We start from the raw sequence: 19,680 nt of genomic DNA, 5'->3' as shown, positions 1-19,680 counted from the left end.
TAATGATTTCTGGATTCTCAGCGCAGTCCCCAGAGAGAGGAGAAACGCTTCGTTTGCATGGGTAGGAACTGACTGAGCCAGGTTTGTACCTTGTCCAGGATCAAATGACATTCAGTCTTGGGATTCAGATAGGCATTGGTCTTCTGAATCCCACACGTTCCCTCTCTTTTTCTGGCTTGTATCCTCTCTGGCTCTGGCTCTTATTATCATGCTTATAATTTTAACACATAAAACTGAACTTTGAAATAACCAAAATTGGACTTTTGAATGTCCACCCTGTGGCTCAGACATTATTTCTTCTGGGAGATTTAAATACAGGCATGGGAAGCATTGCTCCCAGTTTTAGAAACTTAACTGCAACACAGTTCTTCAGTCCCTTTTATTCATTTCCTGGGTACAAGAAACTTTCCTTTTCTTTCCTCCCACATTTATTGTCAATATATTTTTAAAATTTTATTTATTATTTATTTAGTTAGTTATTTTGGTACTGGGAATTGAACCCAGGGGGCACTTTATCTCTGAGCTACATCCCTAGCTCTTTTTATTCTTTTTATTTTGAAGCAGGGCCTCACTAAATTGCCGAGCCTGGCCCTGAACTTGCAATCCTCTTGCTTCAGCCTCCCAAGTCTCTGGGATTACACACATGTACCACCACATGCAGCTGTCCTTGTCAATATTTTTTTAAAAATAACGTATGATTGCTTTTTGCATCTTTGCAACACCTGCTCCTTTTACTCCCTAGTACCCACTTGCACATCATAAATATTACTTGGAGTTGGCAGGAAGGGGTAGTCAACAATTTGAGAATGGGCTTGAGTTACAGTTTTGCCAGTTGTGAGCTAGGTAGCACAGGTGGATCACTTAACCTCATTGGGCCTCCAGTTTCTCATCTCTGTAATGGGAACCATAATACCTATTTCACGGGATACCTGTGAGGATTATAGAAAATAATGTATGTGAAGCATCCAGCACAGCGTCTGGCACAATAAAGGCCTACCTGAAATAAACACCTAGCTGTCCAAGTATCCTGAGCTGACTCTTCAACTACTGGTCAATAGCTTCATCTGAGTTAGAAAATTTTCTGGTCATTGGGGTCTCTCCAGTGGTTTGGAAGTCTCAGCCACCATGAACCAAAGCTCTAGTCCTACTCTATTCCCCTCAAATTCATTAACTCAGATTAGGCAGAACCAGTTTTAGAAGTTAGCATAAAAGCCAGGAAGGTATCCAATATGCTGCACATTGTGTTCCAGTCAAGTCAAGGAAGTTTACTGGCTGATCCAAACTTCCATAGTGGAAATCTGATTAGGTTTTTGTTTTAAATAGACTGGACCATTTGACCCTGTCCCCTTACTATCCCCTTTATTTCTTCATGTTTCTCATTGTCACAAATGCCTGCCAGTCACAGGTAAGCTTAAGAGTAGACTAAGGTGGCAGTCACCTCCAACAGTCCTGTGGGGACCTACTGCTGCCTTTCCCCTGGCAGCCTGGCTTCCTCCTCCTCCTTCCTTCCTGCTGGGCCTAGGGTGCCCATCAGCCTCTTCCCCAAAGGGCATAGGGTGTGTGCAAACTCACAAAGTGCAGTTCTCAGTGGACTCTGCGCTGCTCTCATCCATCTCCAAGTTGGCTGAGAGGCTGGCAAAGCCATGGGGCAGCTCATCCCACTCGTCGAACCGGATGCCCGTGCCAAGGGAGTAGCGGCCCTCAGCGCACGGCTTGCAGGACTGGTCCTTCATATCCAGAAACTCCCCGGCATTGCAAGAGAAGGCTGGAAAGCAGGGCAGGGACAAAGGAGGGGTGGTGAGGTCACTGTGGCCCCTGGAGGGGTGGATGGGCTGAGGATATTCTAAAGGGAGCAGCGCAGGGTTGGGATCCTGGAGTTTGGCTCACTTAAGATCTAGGGACATGGCACATACTGTATGATACTATTTATATGCAATCCAGAAGAGGCAAAGTAATAGAGACAGAAAGTGGACTTATGGTTGTTTGGGGGTGGGGGAAGGAGAAGGGGCCTGAGGAGAGATTGTCCATGAGATGAGTTTTCTTTTCATGATTAAAATGTTCCAAAATTAGGGTGCGGATGGTTGTCACAAATATTCTAAAAGCCACTGAAATTTACCCTATAAGGGATCAATTTTATGGTGTGTGAATTGTATCTCAATAAAGATGTTATTTTAAAAATAAAAAAGAATTAGGGTTGGGCAGGCTCTGACTTGCTGCAGGACTTTGGGCTCATTCCTGATCATCTTGATTCCTCTGGAGAGACACCTCAGCCATTCTGAGCATGCTTCAGAAGGAGGATGCCGGCCCCTGATGGTAATATGTGAATTACCCCCTTCAGCCTCTGTCCTCTGTCTTTTCCTTTCTGGTTCTCCTGCTCCCCTGTTAATTAAGATTCTTGAGACCTGTTAACTCAGTCATTGCAATTCCCTCCTGACTAGGCCCCTGTTTCATATTTTTGCTTATTCTGGGGTCAAGGGTATCTTCCTAAAATGTTGTTTTTGTACTTTGTTCTCTCTCTCTTTTGTACTGGGGATTGAACCCAGGGGTGTTTGACCACTGAACTACATCCTCAGCCCTTTTTATTTATTTTGAGACAGGGTCTCACTAAGTTCCTGAGGCTGGTCTCAAACTTGGGGTCCTCCTGTCTCAGCCTTAGGAATTGCTGAGATGAGAGGTGTGTGCCACTGTGCCTGGCCTGTTTTCTTTTTTAAAATAATCAGGTACTCTTCCTACACTGATTATAGAATTAAGCTCTCAGCCTGGCACTCAGAATCTTCTCCTCCAGTTTCCCCACAATCTATTGTTCCAGCCTGATCTCTCACTACAGACCTTTCTCCACCTCACCCTCTCTGTCACCACCTCTGTGTGGCCTCCACCCTGGGTCCCAGGCTCTACCTTGAGCATATTGCTGATTCCACCTCCAAACTTTTGCTTCAATGGTCCTCCCAGCTGTTCCTCATCACTAAACATTCATAATCCCCATTCTTCCTCACACTGTATTAACTCATTGCATTTTTCTGCCAGCCGCTGGGCTCTGGGCTGATGGGGGTTGGCTGGCTCAGTATTGGCACAGACATCGCAGGAGCTTCATGAAGGTTTGCCCAAACAATGACTGGATGAATGACTGTCTGCTGTGAGCTCCTGTAGGCAGGGACGTGCCTTATTCATCTTTGTGGTTCACACAACACTGGAATGTCGTAGGGCTTACACATGGTAGGAGCTCACTGAGGTAACCTGAGTTAACTGAAGATGGTTCACTTGTTTCTGTTAATTACACCACACTTTTGCTCAGATCTCAGCAATATCCCTTCATAAATTTAACAAGTTGTTTACCTGCTGAACCAGCCAATGAGCTAAACTGATTTTTTAATTTAAACACCCTCAGTCTCCTTTCCAACTCTTTGAATAATTCCTTAGTTCTAAAAATTTCTTAAGTTTTATTGTTATTTCCTTTGTATTCCTAAAAGAACAGTTGAGGAGAAACAGCAACCAATTGTAGGGAAGTTGTCACTACAGAGCCAGGGCCAGGAGTTGCGGCAAGCCACTGCCTTCCTGATTACATAGTCAGATCCACAGTCAGGAAGAGTCTTTTTTCCCAGAAGTGATGCCCAGTGCATTTTTAAGGTCTGTCTCTGCAGAAATTTATTGTCTCTGGCTTCCTTTTCAAGAATGAAAGCAATCAAGTTTCCCTAAATGCCTGATTTGGGCTGGTGAGTATAGATTGAAGAGAAATGCACAGGCAAAAAGAAAATGAATGCTGACGAAAACCAAGTATCTGGGTGGCACATGGCTGGAATTGCTCACGCTGTGTCCACTGATGGTATTCTATTTATCTATCTATTTATTTATGATTCTGGGAATTGAACCCAGGGACACTCTACCACTGAGCTACATTTCCAGCCCTTTCTATATATTTTTTTAAATACCTTTTTTTTTTTTTTAGTTGTAGATGGACACAATACCTTTAATTACCTATTTTTATTCACATATACTAGGCGAGTGCTGTACCACTGAGCCACAACCCAGCCCCCTTTTCTATATTTTGTATAGGGTCTACCTAAGTTTCCCAGGCTGGTCTTGAACTTGAGATCCTCCTACCTCAGCCTCTCGAGGAGCTGGGACTGATTTAAAAAATAATAATAAAAGAAATTCAGATGCCCAGTTTGCATCCATGAAATAACAGTTCTGTACCAATTTCAACAGCGTTAAGGACGGGGACTAACTAGGGGACAGATCTGATTCCTTAAGGCAATTGCACTATCAGGAGGAGCCTAGCTTGGATACAGGAGGCTTGGGACAAGAAGGTTACAGCTGAGCAGGAGGGAGGCCCTGAAACAGGAAGGTTGCTTACAGCACTCGGTGCCCTTGACGGGGTCAGGGAGACTGGTGCACAGGCCTGGGGTGTGCGGCACGGCGACCCTCCACCTGGAACCTGTGCTGTCACATGCGGTGTACTCATAGTGGTACTCCGACTGCAGGAGAGAGAACAGTGGGCAAAAGTGCATTAGCAGTAATCAAATATTAACAATTTTCTGCCCAGCACGAGGGTTGCTGACACTCACCATCACAGTAACAGCCTGGGAATTGCTGGCAGGAGCCAAGGCACTGTGGTGCCCAAATGATGACAAAGCTCCTAAGAGAACTACAATAATGTGGGATCATTTCTTTCCACCCGGTCATGATCTGGTCCTAAAAATACATTTTTTGTGTGTGTTTATTTGCACTCTCTTTGCTATTGTGTATAAAATATCCTGATGGAGCAGAGGAACAAGGTAACAGAACAGGCTAGAAACAGGTGGGTTTTTTCTCATCCCAAACTGTAGAATTTATGAGCAAGGACATTCTAAATGCAAGGGCTGTCCAAAAAAAATTTACAAGGGATTGTTACACAAGCTGTATTTCTAGTTCCCTGTGTTTCTCTCTCCCCCCGCCCCGGCCTAGAAAGACTATGAATTCCCACTTGCATAACGAAAATGTCATATTTGGCCCAGGCAGGTGATGTGCTTTCAGCATGTGAGCCTCTTCATGCTTAATTTCTCTGTGTAAGAGGAACTCCCTGTTCGGTTGCTTTACCTGAAGTAGAATTAACTCAATAGTAATAACAAAACAGTCAAACCAAGCATTAAAATAAAACAACAAAAAAGCATATAATCAACGTGCCAAAGGCCATTAAACATTTCTTACTTTTTAAAAATCTTGCAAAGAAACAAACCATGGTCCACAGAATTAATGATGACTTTTGTTCAGATAAGTATTTTATAGTCTGCACTTACCTTACCCCAAACTATACTCACAGCCATACTTGGTTTTGTTTTGTTTTTACATTTTTTTAGTTGTAGATAGACACAATTTTTAATTTTTTTTTTAGTTGTTGATAGATCTTTATTTTATTTATTTATACACAGTGCTGAGAATTGAACCCAGTGCCTCACATGTGCCAGGCAAGTATGCTACCACTGAGCCTCAGCCCCAGCCCTGGACACAATATCTTTATTTATTTATTTTTTTATGTGGCGCTGAGGATTGAACCCAGTGCCTCACACGTGCAAGGCAGGCACTCTACCACTGAGCCCCAGCCCCAACCCCACACAGCCATACTTTGTACTACTGTACCCATGACAAAAATAGAATGAATGACCTCTTTCCACCCACATGAAAGCATGATTGTATAACATGTATAGATGTAAGAAATTGAGACAAAAAATGAGACGGTTTGGGCTGGGATTGTGGCTCAGTGGTAGAGCTCTCACCTAGCACGGGCAGGACCCAGGTTCGATCCTCAGCACCACATAAAAAATAAAGGCATTGTGTTGTGACCATCTACACCTAAAAAATAAATATTAAAAAAAAGAGAGATGGTTTGAAGTTTGCTAATCTATTGTATCAGGTCCAAACGAAGAAAACTTTGCTTTTTGTAAAACATAGGAATATTGCATTTCTTCTGTTCTACGATTAACATTTTTTTTCACATTTTACATCTATGAAATCAAAGTGTGTCTTATTAATAGATACAGTAAGGAAGCACTGTCATATTTTAATGGATAGAGTCTTTCCTTTTTTTTTTTTTGATACATAAAAAGTGGTTTGCCTCATAAGCAGTGGCATCTCAGATGTTTTGTTTTCTCATTTTGTGTTGGCAGAACCTTAGGATGAGGAGAAAACAATTTCAGCCTCCATTTTTATTTTCCTGTCTTATAAATATTCACCAAATACATACTGTATGGCTAATATGTAGAATTCTGAGCTGTGTTCAGTGGCTTGGGACAACAACACATGAACTAATTGACCTTTGAGGTGAACTCAGGAGATTGGGGACCAGAGGAGGGGTACAGGAAGAACTGGGGCCTAACATTCAGCCAGAACCTTTGGTTTTGAATTTATGTATGGATTTATGTATGTATGTATGTATTTTGGAACTGAGGATTGAACCCAGGTGCACTGTACCACTGAGCCACATCCCAAGCCCTTTACATTTTTCATTTCAAGATAGGTCTCGCTAAACTGTTGAGGCTGAACTTGAACTTGTAATCCTCTTGCCTCAAACCCCCAAATCTCTGGGATCACAGTGGTGTACCACCATACCTCGCTGGCTTTGGATTTAGATGTTGCTGTAACAGAAGAAAGACAGGACATCACGATGGGAATGCTTTGTACCTTTGGGCTCCCAACTCCTTTTTCCTCTTAATTTCAGTACGTTCCTCATCTCAGAGGATGTGAAGGTTAAAAGGGGGAACTAAACAGATATCGATTCTAGTTCTAACAATACTTTCAAAGGGTCTTGCTGCAAGAATGAAGAATAGGTAAAACTCACAGTATGTAAGTTGAATGGACAATTAAGTGAAGGCAGAAAGAATTTGGTGTTCTGTCCGAGAACATAATTGTCCTGGTTGTTTCTAGTGCTTTCATAGTTCCCAAACACCATCCTATCTGATCTTCACACCTCCCAAAAGGCAAGCAGAACAGGGTTTGACTCCTTCGAGAAAAACAATTCTTGATGGGTGATTAGCTTGTCCAGCGTCACACAGCCCATAAGTCCCTGGGCTAGAACCCAGACCTCCCAACAGGAATCCTTCTCCACTTTCATAGGTCTGGTCAAACACAAACTCACACTGGGCCAAATTTAACAGTCATGTCTAAAACATTAAATATGACTCTGTTGGTTATCTGCCAGCAGCAAGGCTAGGCTGGCTTCTGAGACCTGAGAATTGGTGTTAGAATATCTAACCTGAACTAATAATTTTAGTTCACTCTAACTGCACTGAGTTAGGCCTTTGAAGGTGCATGGGCCAAGTTCATTCCTTTTCATTGGCTTTCATTTGGTGTCATTTGGGTGCCACTTGGGTGGGAGGTTTGCTGGGGAAATGATGGTTCTGAGACTTAGAAAATTTCCATTTCAATGTGTGCTAATTTTTTTATGCCACTTGGGGATGTGCACACCATCCAAGGTTGCTGGCTTGCTGCAGCTGTTTCAAATCTGAACTATGCTTTGAAATCGTACCATTTAAAACAGAAACTTACATTCAATCAGGGAATAACTGGAAAGCTTCTGCAGTTATATTCAGTGTTCTATGAACAAATCAATTCCTTGACAGTACCTCAATTTACCCAGTGATTCACCTTTGAAAGAAAACAATCAGCATACTTCACAGATTCATGTAGGAGATACACATTCAGTGTGCATATATAGCACACAGTAACTTCTTCCCCACTGTGCACAAGTAGAATGACACATGTCCAAATCACAGTGTGAGACACAGCAGGCAGTGGGTGCTGCCTGTTCATCAGAGAAATAATAGAAGGATTTAGAAATGAAAGGTGGGAACCTTTAGTTAATCCATACTCCTCTAGCATCATCTAGCCACGTAAAACTCATGGGCACCTAATAAAGAGGAGGAAAAAATCCTGAAGTTGGAATCTGCTTTGCCTAATACTGAGCTATCTGTTGGTAACACTAATCTTACAGCTTTAGAAGAATTATTCAGACCCACAATATTTTTAGTCCTTCCTATCTAGGTATTAAATGGACCATGGAAAAATAAAACTGGTAAGTCAGGATGATACGTAAATGGAATTCTGTCCTTCTTTCTACCACCCCAATTATTTCAAAATAACGTGTCTTAGTTTAAAAAAAAAAAGATTATCAAAGTAATGGAGAAGAGAGTAGAGATTGACAGTAATCTATAAGAGTTAGATGCTAGAGAGGATTTGGTTGCCATCACTGTGGATGTTTGAGGTTTAAACTAGTGAGCTGGTGACAAAGTCTTATGGTCCACAATAGAGGTGGTGGATGGCCATAAGGACTGGGGATGCCTTTTTGGTGTGTCCTAAGTAAACAGGAAAGTTAGAAGTGACCCCGCTACCCCATTACCATTAAATGTGCTCAACTTCTCTAAGCCACAGTTGCCTCTTGGGAAAAAAGAAATATACGAATAACTGCTCCATAGGCAGAACTGCTGTACACAGTTGTAAGGGCTATTCCCAAGGTTTCCTAGCTCAGGGCATAAGTCCAGGTTGTGGTGTGCCTCACTGTGGGATTGCACCTGCCTAGACAGGGTTGTCTTTTTCTCCATGTGCACTAGATTAGCTGTAAGCATAATTAGGATGAGATAGGTCAAGCACTTAGCACAACAGGTTTTTTAATTTTCAAAACAACTCAATGAGATAAATACTATTATTGTACTCTGTGTGTGTGTGTGTGTGTTGCTGGGCATTGAATCCAGGACCTCACATGTACTAGGCAAGCACTCTACTGTGGGTTACACTCCAGCTCCTTATTTTACAATTTTATAGATAAGAAAGCTGAGACCTTGAGAAATTAAATCACTTGCTCAAGGTCACATAGTCATGGGATTGCCAAGCCAGGATTGGACCCAGGTTATTGGACCCAAGTCATCAGGGTCTTTGTTCAAGCGTGCTGGTATTTGAAAACAGCCAGCATAGGCCTGTATTACTCTCACAGAGTGTGTCTGGGATTAAATTCTGGCTCTCAAACTGCTAGAAATATTACAATGAAAGCCAAGCATGTGTGTGTGTGTGTGTGTGTGTGTGTGTGTGTATTTTTTTTTTTTTTTTTTTTTGCAAACAAGGCCCAATGGTTAAAGACTCAAGCCCAAGGCAATGTGGAATGGGAAGGCAAAAAATGAATTTTGAACCTTGTGCTAGGCGAGTGCTCAACCACTAAGACACAAACACAGCCCTGAGAATTGAAATTTATGTAGTAAGTAGCAGGGAGGAAAGTAACCCTGACCCAGAAGTAGATCATCTCCAATGATGTGATTTTGTTGTTGTTGTTGTTGTTTTGGTATAAGGGATTTAACCTCAGGGCACTTAACCACTGAGCCACATCCCCAGCCCTTTTTTGTATTTTATTTAGAGACAGGGTCTCACTGAGCTGCTTAGTGCCTTGCTGTTGCTGAGGCTGGTTTGAACCCACAATCCTCCTGCCTCAGCCTCCAAAGCCACTGGGATTACAGGCATGCGCCACTGTGCCCAGTTTTTCCAATGTTTTAATGCCAGGTTCCCCATAAATGTGTATTGTGTGCTGGGTGAGGGACTGCCTCAGATAACTACTTTTAAGATCTTGATTATTTCTCTGTACAGATGCATTTTAATATTTTATTTTTTTGCAGTGCTGGGGATGGAACCCAGGGCCCTGCATGTGCTAGGCAAGTGTTCTACCACTGAGCTACCACTCCAACCTTGCATGTGTCTCCTTAAAAGCAAATTGAAAGGCTGGGGATGTAGCTCAGTGGTGGAGCATGTGATTGGCATGTACAAGACCCTGGGTTTGATCTCTACCATCATAAATAAATAAATAAAACAAAGTAAAGATCATATGGCATATAGTTTTTTATTCTGATTCTTTCTCATTTAATTTTAGATTTAAAATTAAATGAGAGCTCAGAGAGGTGGTGCACACCTGAAATCCAAGTTAGTCAGGAGGCCAAGGCAGGAGGATTGCAAGTTCAAGGCCAGTTCGAGAACTTAGAAAGACCCTGTCTCAAAATAAAATATTAAACAGGGCTGGGGATGTGGCTCAGTGGTAAAGCACCCCTAGGTTCAATCCCCAGTACCAACCAAACAAAACAAAAACCCACAATACACTTTCCCATGTCTTTAATGGTTGCGCCATAGTTTTTTTGTTTCTTTTTTTTTTTAAATCATTCTCCTATTGATGAACACTCAGTTTTCCTTATTTTAAATTGTACTCCAGTGACACTCCCTCTGTGTCTGTGATTGTTTCCTTTGGACAGAATCCCAGAAATGGAATTACTGGGTTTTAAAGTATGAGTTTCTTTAAGACTCTTTGTCAGGAAGGGGGATTTATAAGAGAAAACAGACATCCCCAAGTCTTTAGGGATATAACTTTTTATTATGGTGAATTTCAAATACATATTTTTTAAAAAACAAAATAGCATAATAAGCCCCACAGACACATCACCCAGCTTTAATATTTACCCATTTCTGTTCTTATTTCATCCACTTTACAGACTCCCCATTAATTCTCACTCACTCTCCTCCCCTTGAAATTATTTTAAATAATTATTATTTTAAATACAATATAATTTAATATTAAGTAGTTCTCATTTTTCTTCTCAGGTAAAGTTGAGATACATTGAAATGCACAAATCTTAACATACAATTTTAAGGAATGGAAACACTTTTTTTCACGTCAGGCAGGTAATATGCCACGTGGTAACAAGGTTCAGAGGGAAGCGCATCCCACACAACAGTGTGAGCACCCGGTCATCTTGCTCATGACCCGAAAAGGATGGAAATGCTTTTAAAACATTAATAGGGCTCAGAGTAGCCACCCAGAGACTTGGCAGAGGAGGGGGTGACTCTGTTTCTACTATCCCCCAGGGAGAATCCAGAGCCAGACAGGTGTCACCCACTCTGAGTCTTCAAACCACAGAACCATGGCTGCATAAAGTCACAACCACCCAGAGAAGCAGGTCGACACTGGCTTGGGTTTATCTTGGCTGGGTGTTCAAGAAACAGGTTCTTAAATAAACCCAGGTTTTGACAAGAGCCAACCGTGACTAGAGGCCTGGGGAGCTGGGGCAGGCCACCTCCAGCTCGTCTCCTATCCTCAGTCTCATCTCCCTTCTCCTCTCACAGTCCCTTGCCAGAAGATCCTTCTGGAAGAATATGGAGGTAGGGGCAAATGCCACTGAGCTGGGGACAGCAGGTCAATAGGTAGTAGCTGACTCAGTAGCAAGTGCTTCTTTGTTATTTTTGGAATTCTCCCCAGAGTCCCCCCACTGCCGGGGAGAGACTAGCCTTTGTTGCAAAGTAGGAACGAGATCCACTTGGCACTGGGAACATGAAAACTGCAGAGAAATGTCAGAGTATGAAACATCAGTCCCCCAGGTAAGACTTTCAAACAGTCCAAACAGTCCTATCAGAGTTTCCCAAACTCCTGTTCTTTGTTCTTTTTTGCATTAGTAGGTCCCAACTTGGGACTGGGTACATACTCTGAGGCACAGCGACCTGACCTGACTTGTCCATTGTGAAGGGAAGGGGCAGGAGGAAGACCTTTCCTATTGTTCTTCAGCTGGTCAGACCACAGCCCAGCCTGTGGGCAGCCAGCTTCCTGCAGTCTCCCTCCCTCCTCCTCACCCTCTGAGAACTACTGGCCTAGAGCTATGTCCCCTGGGTCCTATGGCCTGACATACCAACTCCAGCCCTCTGATGATGTTGACAGATGATCTGTCTGATCATCAGAACTGCCTGGAGGTCATGTTAAAAGCACACATTCCTTGGCTCTACCCTCAAAACTCTGATTCTCCTCTACATCTTCTTCCCTTACTCCCTCATTGAAACTCAGTTTTATATGGCTCAAGCTTATATTCCATTTGGAAGTAAATCCAATAGACAAACTTCTTATAAAACCAGATCCTTAACTTATGGTCCACAAACCACTTCCCCCATGCAACAGGATGCAGAGTTTTAGGCATGTACGTATTTTTGGACAGCAGGTCCATAGTTTTCATTATATTCTCTAAGAAGTCTGTTATCTCCCTCTTCCCTACACACACACACACACACACACACACACACAGCAAAATGTGCCATAATGGATTAGTAATTTTAAAATAGCCTAATATTTTACAAAATCAAGAGTGTTCACATTTTTTTAATATTTATTTTTTAGTTATCAGCGGATACAACATCTTTGTTGGTATGTGGTGCTGAGAATCGAACCCAGGCCGCACGCATGCCAGGCGAGCGCGCTACCGCTTGAGCCACATCCCCAGCCCCAAGAGTGTTCACATTTTAACAAGGTAACTGAAATACTTGTTAAAGCAGTGATTTTCAAATTATGCTCCAAGGATTTAGAAAGACTGCCGCCCAAAGAATAGGAATAGAGAGTTATCCTTTTAATGGAGTAACATTTTTTTTCAAATTTCTTTTACATATGTTTGTATGTCAAAATATACTCTCCTGTCAGTATATCTAAAAAGAACAAATTAAAAAAATCAAATCTCTTTTACATGTTTATGTTTCTAAGTTAAAATTTTTTTTTGGAGGGAAGGGGGGATAGGAAGGGCAGCAGAATAAAATAGACATTATTATTGAAAGGCCAAGGTTCGACGTCGGAGATTAAAACACACACACAGAGAGCAGTGACAAAGATGAAGCATTTTACTGCAAGCTGGTTCTAGCTTATATAAAAAGTGAGAGTCAGTTATCTTAAACCAGGAAGCTCCCGGGGCCAATCATAGTAAAGGTCAGGTCATCACCTAAGGTGCACGCACGTCGTCCTGCATAAGATTCATGGGGGACACGAACTTTCCACAAGTACGGAAGACGGGAGGGCTAATTAGAAGGTTTTCAAAACAACTTGTTATCCGCCCACTGGCAACTTGCCTGCCGCCATATTGCATTAGGGGCTCCTTATCTGAAAGGCCCGGGGAGTTCTAGCCACCCAGTGGCAATTTGCCCACCACCATGTTTGAAAGGCCCGGGGAGTTCTCAGGGAGACTCCCAACAATTATTGCTGTATGTATATACATGACTGTATAACCAATGTGATTCTGCAACCTGTACAATTAGAAAAATGAGAAATTTTACCCCATTTGATTCAAATGTATGATTGGTCAAGATCATTGTACTGTCGTCATGTGTAACTAATTTAAAAAAATTAAAATAAATAAAAATAAAATTTTTTTTTTGGACCACACCAAAAGTTTCACACACCAAAAACGTTAAGACGCCAGAGTTTTGAATGAAGGAGATGCTAAAGGTGGAACTGCAGGCATTGAGACAGGGGCAAGGATGCCTTCTGGACTTTCCTTTAAGCAATCCACACAGGATCATTTCCTCTACCTATAAATAAGACCTCCTCTCCTGCAAAACAGGCAACAGACCCAAGTGGCCCAGCCCTGGATGACTCTCCTCTGTTTTCCACTTTGCCTAGCAATATGGTACCGGGAAAATTAGGGCTCCCAGACTTAAGGAGTCTACATTGACTCTTCTCTCAGCATATTCTATTCCAAAATTCCATTTTGACCAATACCCAGCAGACATGGCTCCCAGTCACCCTGTGGTCACATCACACAAAGCAGATTTGGGGGCTGCACAGAGCTGGGATGAGTAGCACCACCACACTCTAGGCCAGGCCAGACCCTTTCCCTGATGTCTAACCTGTCTGTAACTTAAACTGCCTGTCCATTAGGGCCAGAGCATTGGCCTGGAGGCTCTAGGAAGACACTGGGCAGTCTAGTGAGGGAGACAGCTCTGGTGTGATAACCACAGCCACCACATAAGCGGCTTCGAACGCCCACAAGCCAGGCTCTGGGATGGTACTATGTGCATCTCTTCCTTCAGCCCTCACAGGACCCCCTGAAGTCTTGCTGATACTATCCCCATTGCCTTGACCTCCCTGTACATACTGCAATCTGCTCTCCTTTGTCCCACTGAACTATGATCCCTCAAATCCAGAATGACTTTTCTCCCACAGCACTTTCCACCTTCAAACACACTTTATTACTTAGTTGTTTACCATATTTATTGTCCATTTCTGCCCCATCCCCATCCCAGATCTATATGAATACAGCTCTCCACAGGTATCTGACACCGTAAGCTCTATATGAACACAGACCTTTGTTTTTATTCATGGATGTAACCCAAATGGCAGAACAGTGCCTGACACCATTGCCGTGCATGAGTATTTGCTGAAAGACTGAATGGTGGAAGAGGACGTGGCCCTAGAGCAGCTCCGGAGCTGTGCAAGGTGCAGGGATTAGAGCCAAAAGTCTGGACCCTTTCTTGTCCTTCCACCAGCACTACATGATCATGGGTCAGTCATAGACCTCCCCTCTCCATAAATCAGAGATGCAATGCCCTATTAAAATGCTGAGACAGACCCCACCCACCCCCACAAGCAAGCAACATCAATCTCTCAGGATAATTAGGAAAGCTCTTTGTGAAGTGGTTTAAAACAGAACGAAACAAAACAAAACACCCAGCTACTGCTAAGAACCGCCTGAAGAGGAACCCAGGCATACTCTCCTGTTTCTGGGCGAGAGACCAGGATTGAAAGGAGCCCCACTGGCATTCCTGGCCTAACAGAGACAACCCTCTGCAGCAAGACCCTCCTCGATTTTCTGCTTGACGTTCCAGCCTGCCCTGATTCTCCCTCTTCTCTAATCTGTATCTTCTCATACATATGGAACAACATCTGTTCTTTTTCCATTTCTTCTCTCCCAGCAACTCCCCAAAGCTAATCTCTTCAAGACAAAGGCTGGTCACTGACATTTATGGCCTTCAGTAACTGCAGCTAGACCATTGGGTGCAGAGGGTTTTTCAGTATTGTAATATCCCTGGGATTGAAAAGGCTTTGTCACCAAGAAACGAAATGCCCCTTTATAAATTCCAATCCCTTCCTGATAGGTGGAAGTAGGGTACACACGTCTGTCCACAAGGCTGGGCTTTATGAGAGTGTGTTTCAGAGATGTGCTTCTCTTGCTTTTTAATGAGATCAAAATGTTCCATTAAATTGTTTTCACCTGAGTTTTTAATCACACTAGTCAGAATGAGGCCAACAAGGGCCTGACCAGTGCAGACCTCTCCAAGGACACAGTTTGCCTGGATGTGTCAGTTGCTTAGGATGGAGAACATGAGCCTGGAGGATGGACTTCCACACTGTCAACCAGGGCAACAGAGGGGATTCTTTAACTCTGCTGGAGCAAATATTTCTGAGCAGCTGCAACACCATAATCTCCTAGAATATGGTTTCTCACACTGGAGTCCCTAGACCCTTGAGAGTTCCCATATGTGCTCTTAAGAGTCCTCAAGTTCTCTAAATTAAAAAGAAAAAAAAAAAGATTTTATTTTTTGGAGCAGTCTTAAGAGCACCACAAAATTCAGCACACAGTACAGAGAATTCCCATGTATCCCCTCCCCAACAAAGAGCCTCCCCAATATCAGCATTCCCCCAAGAGAGACACACTTGATGAACCTACACAGATGGATCCTATCACCCAGTGTTCACTATTTACCACTCTTGGCACTGTGTACTCTGTGGATTTAGACAGATATCTAATGACATGAACCCACCATTGTAGTATCCTACAGAGTAGTCATATAGTACATTGCCTTTTCAAATTGGCTTCTTTCACTTGGTAGTATATATTCAAGTTCCCCCTCACATATTTTCATGGCTGGATAGCTCATTTTGAAATTTTTAAATTCTGGGCTGGGGATGTGGCTCAAGCGGTAGCGCGCTCGCCTGGCGTTCGTGCGGCCCGGGTTCGATCCTCAGCACCACATACCAACAAAGATGTTGTGTCTGCCGAGAACTAAAAAATAAAATATTAAAAATTCTCTCTCTCTCTCTTTCTCTCCTCTCTCACTCTCTCTTTAAAAAAAAAAAAAGAAAAAAAAGAAATTTTTAAATTCTGTTATCATTGATGTTATTTTTTTTTTTTTTTTTTGCACCGGGGATTGAACCCAGAAGTATTTAAACACTGAGCCACATTCCCAGCCCTTTATTTGTATTTTATTCAGACACAGGGTCTTGCTGAGTTGCTTAGGGCCTCCCTAAATTGCTGAGGCTGGCTTTGAACTCCTGATCCTCCTGCCTCAGCCTCCCAAGCTGCTGGGATTGTAAATGTGTACCACTGCATCCAGCTCACTGATGTAATTCATTTTTTTTTTAAGTTCTAATCAGTTTTACATGACAGTAGAGAGCTCTTTGATTCACTGTACATAAATGGAGCAGAATTTTTCGCTTCTCTGGTTGTACATGAAGTAGAGTTACACCATTCATGCAATCATACATGTACCTAGGGTAAGGATGTCCATCTCATTCCACCATCTTTCCTACCCCTGCGCCCCCTTCAGCTCATCCAAAGTTCCTCCACTCATCCCATCCCCCAGCCATTATGGATTAGCGTCCACTTATTAGAGAAAACATTCAGCCCCTGTTTTTTGAGGATTGGCTTATTTCACTTAGCGTGATGTTCTCCAACCCCATCACTTACCTGAAAGTGCCATAATTTTATTCTCTTTTAATGTGTATATGTATTACAGTACATGTATCCATTCATTATTGTTATTTTTTTAAAGAGAGAAAGAGAGAGAGAGAGAGAGAGAGAGAGAGAGAGAGAGAAATTTTTAATGTTTATTTTTTAGTTTTCGGCGGACACAACATCTTTGTATGTGGGGCTGAGGATCAAACCCGGGCCACAAGCATGCCAGGTGAGCGCGCTACCGCTTGAGCCACATCCCCAGCCCAATGATGTTATTCTTAAAAATTAATGAAACACTGGGTGTGTAACTCAGTGGTAGAGTGCCTGCCCAGCATGCCCAAGGCCCTGGGTTCCATCCCCAGGATTTAAAAACATTGATTTGGATACATCTGAGTAATCTGGATGACTACCTTCCCTCAAGAACAGCTGTGGGATTCCAGGCCTTGCTGCTGACATCTGCTGTCTCACCTACTTTCACATTCCTCCCGTGGAAGAGTGGAGTCCACTCTTATACTCTTGATTCTGGGCAAGATTGTGACAAAGACCAATTGGTACAATATAGTGGAAATGACACTATGTGACTTCCAAGTCTAGATCGTAAAGAGTCACTTGGCTTCCACACAGAAATGCATCTAAACATGGATTCATTTTCTGTCTGACCTGAGGTGCTTAATTTTTGAATCTAATGATTAATGTTTTTAATTAATTCTGAAATTTTCTTAAACAGTCTATCTCTGAATATTGTTTATCCTGCTATTGTTATATATTCTCTCTCTCTCTCTCCTCCCTCTCTCTCTCTCCTTAGATGTAAGTTGGACCATTTAATTCTATTTTCTAGGTCTCCTAAATTCTTTACTTTTTTAATTTTTCTTTTTAGTTGTCAATGGACAATTTATTTATTTATATGCGGTGCTGAGGATCAAACCCAGGGCCTCACACATGCCAGACAAGTGCTCTACCACTAAGCCACAACTCCAGGCCCTCTTAAATTCTTATTTTCTATCTCTGCACAGCATTCTGAGTAATTTTGTATTTTTTCACTTCATAATTATCTCTTCATCTCTGTCAGATCTGCAAATTTAACTTCAGTATTGAGTTTTAAATTTCAGTGAATATCATGTTAGTCCATTTTGCTGCTACAACACAATACCTGAGATGAGGTAAGTTGTAAAGAAAACAGAAATTTATTTTCTCTCAGATGTGGAAGCTGATAAGTCCAAGATCAAGATACCAGCATTTGGTGTGTGGTAGAGCTTTCTCATTGTCCTGAACTTTGCAGAAGAGAGAAGAGCAAGAAAGGGACCAACTACTTTCATCACTCCCCTTCCTAATCTATTCAGGAGGGAGGAGCTCTCATGACCCAATCACCCCTTAAAGGCCCTACTTCTTAATACCATCTCATTGGCAATAACTGGATTTTGGAGGGAGTGCATTCAAACCATAGAAAATATATATGTTTTCTTTCCAGAAATTGATTCTTAAAGCAAGCAGTACCCATAAAAGACAAAGTACCCATAAAAATACTAAATTACAGATATTCCCTGACTTCATGATGATTTGACTTATGATATTTCAGCTCCACAACAGTGTGAAAGGAAGACACACTCAGTAGAAACTGCACTTCAAATTTTGAATTTTTATCTTTTCCTGGATTAGAAATATGGATAAAATAGCCTCTTCTATGCTAAGTGGTGCAGTAATCATGGTTCCTGGTCAGCCACTATCACAGGGGAATACCTGATGGTCTACAGTGGCTGTGTCACTATGATGGGAGGTTAGGCATATTAAATGCATTTTTAACTTTCAATATATTCAGCTTATTAAGGGTTTATTGGGACATAACCATGTTGCAAATCAAGGAGCAACTGTATACTAACAGGAAACTTCTCCACAATGCAACGGTATTCAGAAGACCACGGAAAATACATCCAAAGTATATAGAGAAAGACCAATCCTAGAAATCTATTTCCAAGAAAATTATTCAAGAGTGAATGCAAAAAAGTCAAAGTTTGTGCTTTAGCATCTTCAATCTACCCACCATTTCTCAAAACATTACCTTAGGTAATTCATCTTCCCTCCCCAAAATATTGGCTCCCAATAATGCTGAAGATTATATTCCAGGCCAGGTGCAATGGTGCACACCTGTAATCCTAGTGACTCTGCAGACTGAAGCGGGAGGATTGCAAGTTCAAAGCCAACCTTAGCAACTTAGTGCGGCCCTAAGCAACTTAGCAAGACCCTGTCTCAAAATAAAAAATGAAAAAGGCTGTGATAGAGTGCCCCTGGGTTCAAACCCCAGTACCAAAAAAAAAAAAAGTTACATTCCAATTTTACAGACAACTGAACCTCACTTTACCTTTTTAAAAAATTGAGACATAGGGCTGGGGCTGTAGCTCAGCGGCAGAGCACTTGCCTAGCATGTGTGAGGCACTGGATTCGATCCTCAGCACCACATAAAAATAAACAAATAAAATAAAGGCATTCTGTCCATCTACAACTACAAAATTTTTTTTAAAAAATTGATACATAAATCACAAACTCCAAAATTTACTCTTTTAAGTTGTATAATTTAGTGGATTTTAGTATAATCACAAAGTTGTAAAACATTATCATTATCTGATTCCATAATATTTTTATCCCTCTCCCCCACAAAATGAAGCACCATTAGCAGTTCCTCCCATTTTACCCTCCCCACAGCCCTTAGCAACCACAAATATTTTCCGTCTTGATGGATTTACATATTGTAGATATTCATATAAATGGAATCCTATAATATGTGGTCTTTTGCATCTGGCTTCTTATACTCAGTGTAATGTTTCCAAGAGTCGTTCATATCATAGCACGTACCAATACTATTTTTTTCTTTTTTAAAAAAAATTTGTTCTCATTAGTTATTCATGACAGCAGAATGCATTTTGATTCATTGTACATAAATGGAGCACAAGTTTTCATTTCTCCGGCTGTACAAGATGTAGAGTTGCACCATATGTTCAGTCATACATGTACCTAGGGTATTGATGTCCAACTCATTCCACCATCTTTCCATGTCCCCTCGCCTTCTCTCCCTCCCCTTTGCCTCATCAAAATTTATTGATACTTAATTCCTTTTCACAGCTAAGTAACATCACATTGTATAAGTATACCACCTTTTACTTAACCATCCTTCAGTTAATGGACATTTGGATTATTTCTACTTTTTGGC

At 41.9% G+C, this 19,680-nt stretch overlaps 1 protein-coding gene and 1 non-coding gene across 4 annotated transcripts in view; both read right to left on the bottom strand.

Annotated features, from left to right (window-relative positions):
- The window catches only part of Elapor1 (endosome-lysosome associated apoptosis and autophagy regulator 1), an 81,235-nt gene that overhangs the window by 31,267 nt on the left and 30,288 nt on the right, over positions 1-19,680 (bottom strand). For all 3 annotated transcript variants that reach the window (XM_026402825.2, XM_026402827.2, XM_026402826.2), the window contains exons 2-3: positions 4,352-4,472; positions 1,573-1,765 (exon numbers count right to left, since the gene is read on the bottom strand). In XM_026402825.2, coding sequence (XP_026258610.2) covers positions 1,573-1,765; positions 4,352-4,472 — 314 coding nt within the window. The remainder of the gene's footprint in view (positions 1-1,572; positions 1,766-4,351; positions 4,473-19,680) is intronic.
- On the bottom strand, positions 10,671-10,773 carry LOC113192678 (small nucleolar RNA U13). The gene has a single exon (XR_003302046.2). It is a non-coding gene; the product is annotated as a small nucleolar RNA U13 (small nucleolar RNA).

This window comes from Urocitellus parryii, chromosome 11 (assembly GCF_045843805.1).
Source record: "Urocitellus parryii isolate mUroPar1 chromosome 11, mUroPar1.hap1, whole genome shotgun sequence".
Taxonomy (NCBI): Eukaryota; Metazoa; Chordata; class Mammalia; order Rodentia; family Sciuridae; genus Urocitellus; species Urocitellus parryii.
This window is presented reverse-complemented; position numbering and strand designations above follow the sequence as displayed.